Here is an 8,876-nt window from a genome sequence, read left to right on the forward strand (position 1 = left end):
TTATAATGCCAGTGCGACGGGCCGGCCCTGGTCTCAGGTTACGCTGTAGGAAGTGTAGATACAACGCTACATTTCCCGCCCCGCTGCAGTCATACAGTAGGCTACGGAGAGCGGCGAGAAACTTTTCCTCAGGAATCGAAAAGCGGAACCGAAATTCACATTTCTAAATGATGCCGTTGGAATCGAAATGTTGGTTCGGAACCGGTTCTCGGTACCCAACCCTACTCACGAGTCTAAAAAACAACTCACGTCAACGCACGTAAGCAACATGGGCGCCAACGTGAGCGCCCACGTGACCAAAATATTTGACGGCGCTGATTGGCTGAAATTATGTTTCGGCGGCACAGTTTACTATTGAGACTTTTGCAACGTGCTGGTTGCTGCTGTTTGGCTCGGGGGCTCTGCCCCGTAATGATAAACTAATGCCACGGGCAAGGCCAGGCAGGAAACAGGTGACTTATCAGTAACTTTAGACATCGTAACACAATTTTAAACGAGATTGTATTGTAGATTATACATTTTTGTGATACTAATTGTATGATATTTACCTTGTTCATTAAAAATAAAAATATAAAATATATATATTTTTTAAATATATTTTTTTTAAATATATATTTTTTAATTTAATATTTATTTGTATTTTTTATTTTGTATCTGGCAAGAGGTGGGGCGCCCCTATGGGCCGGCCGCCACTGCATGGTACCTTTAGTCAAAAAGAGTCAACTTTCTTTGTGTACTTTAAAGGTGGGGTAGGTAAGTTTGAGAAACCGGCTCGAGATACACTTGTTGTTATATTACATGGAATTCTCTTAACATCCCGATAGCAATGAATATCTGAAGTGCTTTGACAAAAAATACATTAAAATATCTCATCTGTGGAAGCCGTAGCGCTGTAAAAAGCACGACCAATCATCTGAGCCGGCCCGGCTAAAGTAACTGGGTGGCCTACCTGCCTGTCAGCCTTCCATCTGGGCACAAACTCACCTCGTGCCCTCATTGGTCATGTGCGCGTTCCTGTGTGTTGGAGGGGGGGCTCTGTGAGGAAGTGGCAGATTTGTTCCGGCTGTGTATTTTCAAATTCTAGCGACCTCCAGCTGGTTTCCAAAATGACCTACCCCACCTTTAAGAAAAATGGGCAGCTTTTTTATGGAAACAAAACACAACTGCAATTTCAATGGCCCAACAACTCATTGAAATTGACGATTGAGTCAAAATAATTGGTTTATTTATGCAGCCGTTCCTCAGATGTTATCCAGAATACTATCAGCAGTTCAGGAGAAGGGCCTAGTCAATTAAACAAGATTTTCTATTATTTGAGAACTCAATATCAAGTTTCTCTCCGATTCAGATTTGACTGTAAACACACTGTTGGCCCTTTCACACCTTTCTCCAACAAATAAAAACGATGAGCTGAAAAGGAGAATAATTCTGTCCTTTTTCACTGGATCATATTGCATAGGTTACAGTAGCATTATTGTCAAAATCAAATACTTTGCATTATTGCTGACCACTTTTCAATGCATGCGTTCTATGCCTTAGATCTGTGGACTGACGGCTGCAGGGCGGTGTGTCACTGGAAGTTGTTTTTCTCCTCTTGAGAAAAACAATTTTTTTATTTGGCTCTCCAACTTTTCACCAGACACGTTTCTCTTTTTTTCTTGCTGAGCAGGTAGCATATAACACCGTTATGTGGAGGTTGTGTTTTGGAAACTGAATATAGTTGAAATGCTACAGTTGGTAAGAAGTGTGTTTTATTTATTTAGATTATTTCACAAAATCCTACTTTAGTCCTGACACCTGGACAACCAGCAGGCAGACAAAGCAGGATGAAAACAAGCAGAATATAAGTCAGGAGCTTAGGGAAGCTAGATTTAAAAAAAAGAAGAAGTGCAATGTTGAATACAAACACAGGATACACACACACACACACGCACACGCACACGCACACGCACACACACACATGCTCAAAGATACAAGAGATACAGATATTTATTCTCAAGTTCATGTCAAGTACTCGCACGCCCGCCCGCCCGCACGCACGCACGCCCGCCCGCACGCTTTCCTCCCACATTTGTTTTCCCACCTCTGCCTGTCCATCTCTCGCTGTGTTTTACCTGCCAAACTAATAGCGCAGACACACTGTCTTCAGAAGCACTCAAGTTTCTTTAAAAAGAGGGCACTGGGAAAGAAGCATCCTTGCATTTACCGAAGAAATCAATAAGGCTCTCTTGAGTGAGTCTGGCACAATCACATAATTGCTGTCATTACGCAGCCTTTTTGATTTGAAGCTTTGAAAAGGTAACAGCGGAGAGGGTCTGAAAGCAAAGCGGGACAAGTGGTGAACGCCGAGTGAGTGATCAGGCGGGCCGCTTCAGTTTGGAACTTACTGCTCGGTTTTGATTGCAGATAAAAACACATTCATTTCCCCAGGTGCTGTTATTTTGGGTTTGAGAGTAATGTGCTGATAGCTGACAGACTAGCTGAGTCCCCGTGTTTCAGATCTGTATGCAAAGCTTCCCAACTTCTTGCTGTCTCTTCATATGACCTCTGCAAAAAGCAAACGTGTGGTTTTAGAAATGTGGAACTATCCCTTTAAAAACGTTCAAAGACAACTTTAAAGAGACCCTATTGTGCTTGTAGGGGTGTTCCCGTTCCTTTAGACTTTGTGAAGGGTCATCAAAGGCTAAAGTCCCTGTGTTCCCTCCGGGGGACATCTCGAAGCAGTTGACTAATCACAACACAGCCGGCCAGCTAACCAATCAGAGCAGACTGGGCTCTGGTTTCAGACAGAGGGTGAAAAAAAATGCAAGCTTTTTGAACATTAAAGCATGGAAACACGTTTCAGTAGAGACAGAACATACTAATACACGGCATCTATTGCACGTCTGTCCGTCCTGGAGAGGGATCCCTCCTCTGCTGCTCTCCCTGAGGTTTCTCCCATGTTCCCTTAAACTGTGGGGTTTCTCTGGAAGTGTTTCCTTGTACGATGTGAGGGTCTAAGGACAGAGGGTCTAAGGACAGAGGGTCTAAGGACAGAGGGTCTAAGGACAGAGGGTGTCGTTTTGTCATACTGATATTCTGTACACACTGTGAAGTCCACTGTTGCGGCTTTCACACCAGCGCTTTTCAGTTTCTAGCTCCGAGCGGGAGCTTTTCTGATTCAGCTCCGGTTTCCCTTTTCAGCTCCCGCTCTGTGCACACCGCCCACTGGCGCCCCAGAGCTGCCCTTGCTGCGTCATGACGTCACCGTTTACATCGCTGATTTGCTCCCCAACGGAAGCTCACAACAACAACAACAGCGTCGGGTCGATGATCGTGTTGCTTTTAATCACACGAAGCCAGAATAAATTGAATAACGACTTCTCCAACCTTACACTTTGCTCCAGAGTGCCGTGGTTCATTGTTTATTAATGTGTTTCTGCAGCATTTACCGACCGCTGCAGTGCTGCTCTTCCACGGAGTGTATTCTCCCGTTAGCTCCCGGTTAGCTCGCACTGTAGCGGCCGCTCTAAAGTATTCACTGTCCGACTCACACAAGCAGCTGATGCACATCCCCAGTTCCCCTTAGCCTAAGTGAATGTGTGTCAGTCTGAATTGACACTGTTTGGTATCACAACACTGTTATGAAAGTGTCTCTGGTATAGCCTAACACGGGTGATGTTGGCATAGCAACCGAAGCTAAACTGACTACTTGCATCCGATAGCTGCAATAATACAAAACAACACGTCTGCCTCTCTCCACAATGATCGATAACAGTGAACGGATGGTCAAAGTAAGCCTGGTTGGTGCTGCCTGACTTTATAAAGTGTGTTTATAGGCACTACTGCTTGGAGGCAGGCATAACAGTCGACCCATGTTCAGGGGAGGTGGGTTTAGTTTCCTGCACGCCTCGACGTAAGAGAGACGTCACCTCTTAGCTCCAAAGCTCTTGCCTCTGGACCGACAATTTTTTGGAGCTGGAAATGAAGCGGATTCCGGAGCTAAGAGCCGGCGCAGCTCCGGTGTGAACTGGAAAACCCGGCGCTTTTCAGGCTCTAGCTCCGAGCTGGAGCTGAAAAGGCGCTGGTGTGAAAGGGGCATGAGACAAATGTAACATTTGTGATATTGGGCTATATAAATAAACATTGATTGATTGATTGATAATAAGTACCAGAAAATTAGAAGAATAACTTTAAGTCCAAAAAAAATAAAAGTACATTACACGTTACTTGTTAGACGCTTTTATCCAAAGCGACTTACATACTCAATACTGTGGCCAATCCCCACCGGAGCCATTTGGGGTGAAGGGTCCCAGGGACACAACGACATGCTGACTGCAGTGGGGTTTGAACCTGTGACCCCCTGACCCCAACACCAACGCACATCCCACTGAGCCACACACCTCCCTACATGGAGAACATATTAAACCCAAAGTGTTTGCAAGATGTGTCGCTCTTATCAGTTTTAGTAAGCAATTTGTTATCATACATTTGAATGTGTGTGGTCACTTTTCTCAAGAGTAACCAGTGTGTTGCTCTCACAGAAACATCTCTCGTTCTGATTGAAACAGCGTAACATGTAGGACATAGCACACGAGCAAAGATGTGTGTCAGTTGGTTTAAGACTCGACGTTTAACTTCAATGTATCCTGTGTCAAATCTAGTACACATGACTCTCGGATAGCAACTGTTGTTCACGGGCAGCCAATAGGATGTCTTGCATGTCTTACCACTCGTCTTGTTTTTTTCTCGCACTTCTTATCGTCTCTCTCTCCCTCAAGACTGATTTCATCTGTCGTGTGACTGAAGCGTGAATTCCTGTGACATCTCGTCTTTTTTTTTTGGGTGAATGTGGTGTGAGTGTGAACACAGTGTGAAGAGACTCTGGTATCACTACAGTGGTCTGTAAAGAGAATAGTCCTCGAGAAGAGTCAGACCGTTTTTACATTCAACGGTTCATCATTGTTGTCTTACTTGCTCCAAAGGCTCAACGGGGTGAGACAGAAATAAGGCAGGACAAAGACGCTTGAGATTTCTGAAAAGAGCTGCAGAAGCAACAGCGATATGAAACAAACTGCCAGTATACATGTACATGACTTTTAGCAGTAATACATGTATATTTACTGAGTACACTAACAGATCGAAACCGCCTACTGTAAAGGGTTTTGAAAAGTAGAGTTTGAAGATGTCTTGGTTCTTGCCCGGTGAAGAAACGGGACATCCTCCCCAACATTTGAACTTCTGTGTCGTCGATGAGGTCTTGCATTCATAACGAGGTCAGAACCAAATCACTGACGACAAACATCCTTTGATTGCAATAGAGTTTTATTCGTCAAAAAGCAACGAAATGCAGATCCAGAAGTCAGAAAATAGGCGTATTAGCCTTTCTATAGCATCCTTGCTTTTCATTGGTTGGCCTTGTTGAAGGACGATGGACCACCTTCCATTTTCTTAGTGCTAATCCTTTTTTCAGACGTGTCCTTACATGGTCACGGTATCACTTTGCCCTCGAACACAACGTGACCTCGTTAGCACTCTCGTGAGAGGGAGAGGTGTGCTGTTCTCAAATGTTCCATTCGTACCCCATTCACTTCTGAGAAAGTGAAGTACAGTTTTACCCGAATAGACTAAGAGTGGCCTTTCGTACAACCTTCACACTCCTAGTTCCACAGTGTGCTAGACCTTGTTTTTGTGAGTTACTTCTCGCTCTACAAAATACAAAGTCAGGCAAGGCGAGTTTATTTATATAGCACCTTTCAACACAAGGCAATTCTAAGTGCTTTACAAAAATCGAAAGCATTAAGAGCATTAAGAAATAGTGCCGTGGAAAATAAGATAAAACACACTTTCTATTAAAGCCTCCACGAGATTAAAAAAGTTTAAGAAGTTCTCCCAGACACTTCTTTAGATTCCCTGAACCTAGGACAGGGGTGTCAAACTCAAGGCCCGGGGGCCAAATCCGGCCCGCGACCTAATTTTATGTGGCCCGCAAGAGCTTGCTAAGAATATAATATACAATACAAATGGTGTAATTGTTGAATATTTCCTTTCTATTTGCCCTAGACTTCTGCTTTCAGACGTAGTTATTCAGGAAGATATCACCAGAACTGATAATAATCCAATGCAGGGCCAACAATGTAATATAATACATTATTTAATATATATGATATTAAAATTTAAAACCGGCCCTTTGAGTGCCACTATAATGCTGATGTGGCCCGGGATGAAATTGAGTTTGACACCCCTGACCTAGGATATTTAAACCTGTTTTTTAATTCCCTAACATCTATATTTTAAACCTGTTAAGTTTCTGATGTCGCATTCAACAGGTATGGCTAACTTTGAAGTGCATCAGTTACAAACACGTGTGGCTAAATGTCACGAGACGCCAGGTTTCCCTGATTGTAATTCTCTTCCCTGCTCAGTGAGTAATTAGTGCATCAACGTTTGTACCTAATTAGCATGATTGCCAGTTCCGACGGTATTTCACCATCAGATTTCTGCTAGTGCAGAACAGCTGGGGAGCTTCTCGACTCTACTTGTTTCCTACAGTTTACAGAAGCTTCACCTCCTGAACAGAATGACTCGATGCGATACAAAACACGCATGACTTTATGAGTATGAATATGTTGTTTAGTAAAGACTTTCAACAAGCTTCTTTTCCCATGACCTTGAAGTCCCACTCTCTCTGTTTCACTCGAACAGCAGATCTACTCGTGTGCGGTTGTTTCCTGTTTCAACACACTCTCACTTCCACAAGCATAGCCACAACCTTTCACCCATGTGATGCGTGTGTGTGTGTGTGTGTGTGTGTGTGTGTGTGTGTGTGTGAGGAGGTGGTTTGACTGAGCTCTCTTTTGCCCTCACAGTCCCTCGCCTGCACTTGTGTAAATCTCACAGACGCAAAACATGTCCAACATGACAGTGGAGAACGGACCGGAGCCGGACTTGAGGAACACGGCGTACGCGGTGGTGTTTGGATCGGTAACGGCTCTGGGTTTTCCTCTCAATGCCGTGTCTTTGTGGATTCTGTTATGCTGCCACAGCCACAGATCCCCCAGCACCGTCTTCATGATCCACCTGGCCATCTCCGACCTGCTGCTCGCCTTCTCCTTACCCCTGAGGGTCTACTTTCACGCCACGGGGTCCTGGCCTTTTGGCTTCATGACGTGCATTTCGATCACGATGCTCTTTCGCAACAACATCCGCTCCAGCTCCATCTTCATCACTTTCATCAGCGTGGACCGGCTGCTGGCTGTGGTTTACCCTCTGCGGTCGCGCCACCTTCGAACCTCTTCAAACGCCTGGAAAGCTGCTGTGCTCGCTTGGGTGTTGGTGTTTGGGTTGAACGTCCCGGAGAGCGTGGAGTTCTCGAGGTTTTACTCCAATAAATCCAGATGCTTCGAAGTCGAGGATCACCCGAGATCAGGAATGTCTTGCGTTCAGCCTGTGTTGGTTCTCGCCATGCTGGCAGTGAACGTGGTGTCCACGGTTCTCGTCTCTCGGACTCTCCGCAGACATCTGAATGACTCGGCAAGGGTCTTCAACAAGGTGAACGTCATGCTGATTTTCGCCATGAATCTGATCATGTTCATCGTGTTTTTCTTGCCTGTATCATTGTTTATTTTATTTAAAAAACCGGGACCTGCTCTGACTCCATTGTTATGCCTGTCCAGTGTGAACTGCTGCCTGGATCCTTTGTTGTATTACTTTGCCTTTGATGGTTTCTGGAAGAGAAAGGAGGATGCTGATTCCTCTGGCGGGAGAGAGTAGTGCGTGATGACAATCGATGAGGACAGAATGCATCGGAGTGTGTGTGGGGGTGACATAAAGGCCAAACAACTGAATGATTGTATATTTTACGAATAAAATGTTCACTTTATAATCAACTTGTTCATTTGATGGAAATGTTTGTTTGGTGATCTGACACAGAGATACTGATCCAGATAGCAGTCGACTCATCAGACACATGACCTTAGCACAGCTACAGCTGCGCGTGTGAAAACTAGTTTTTATTTCAGTTCACACCTGAGCTGCAAACATCTGAACATTGGATCTTCGGGCATCTTGGTGAGATGTATTAAATACAAATGCTTCCCTGTGAAACAAAAGGGGTTTCCTATTTTCACAAAACATTTAATATATTTATTTAAAGAAAACTCTTGTTGAGGTCAGTCAGTATTTGAGGTCATGCTGTGGTTAGATCTGTGTGCTCCTGTTGTAAATGGGGCGAAGCCTGCGAGCTGGTTCAGGCAGTCAACTCGAGCACCAATGATACATTACCATGTGCCGCACCTCGTCCCTCTGACAACCAACCAAACACATTCTCCTAAACATGCCGCTCTATTGAAGCTGCCAGGTCTTCCTGCCTCTGCCTCGCTAGCTGCTGCCGCCGCCACCGCTGCTGCTGCTGTGTTCACTTGCTGCGTTCATGTTCCTGCTGCTGTGTCTCATGTTGCTGCTGCTCGCCTGCCCCCCCATCACCTCAGCTTCCACCTGTAGGCTCGGGGGATAGTTATCTAATCATCACTCAATGTTCTTTGTAAATCTGTGGAGTCATGAGGCCCGAGCCTAGACGCCAAACTCAAACTATATGCTGCTTCTAATAAACATATTAAGAAACACGCGAGTTGTCTGACTGAACTGAATACTTGTGTGGTTTCCATAACTATTACAGGAAAATACATGAATTTACTTTTTCTTTAAACCACAAAAAATAATGTTTCTGTGGTTTTTAACCTCAAACAAATCCATGCTGCTATTTTTCTTAAAAAACTTAAAAGGTAACATGAGGTGTTTCTCTACAGCAGGGGTGGGGAACATTACATTACATGTCACTTGTTAGACGCTTTTATCCAAAGCGACTTACATACTCAATACTATGGGCAATCCCCACA

General features: G+C 44.5%; 1 protein-coding gene across 1 annotated transcript; it reads left to right on the forward strand.

Annotated features, from left to right (window-relative positions):
• The first annotated feature begins 6,793 nt into the window (after positions 1–6,793).
• On the forward strand, positions 6,794–8,584 carry LOC117457613 (lysophosphatidic acid receptor 6-like). Its single transcript, XM_034097771.2, has one exon. The coding sequence runs from the start codon at positions 6,889–6,891 to the stop codon at positions 7,750–7,752; it is 864 nt and encodes a 287-aa protein (XP_033953662.1). The 5' UTR covers positions 6,794–6,888; the 3' UTR covers positions 7,753–8,584.
• The last annotated feature ends 292 nt before the right edge of the window (positions 8,585–8,876 follow it).

The sequence above is a fragment of the Pseudochaenichthys georgianus genome, chromosome 13 (genome assembly GCF_902827115.2).
Source record: "Pseudochaenichthys georgianus chromosome 13, fPseGeo1.2, whole genome shotgun sequence".
Classification (NCBI taxonomy): Eukaryota; Metazoa; Chordata; class Actinopteri; order Perciformes; family Channichthyidae; genus Pseudochaenichthys; species Pseudochaenichthys georgianus.

What these genes read in the sequence shown, in the direction of transcription:
- LOC117457613 (XM_034097771.2), top strand. Translation starts at nt 6,889, where the DNA reads ATGTCCAACATGACAGTGGAGAACGGACCGGAGCCGGACTTGAGGAAC.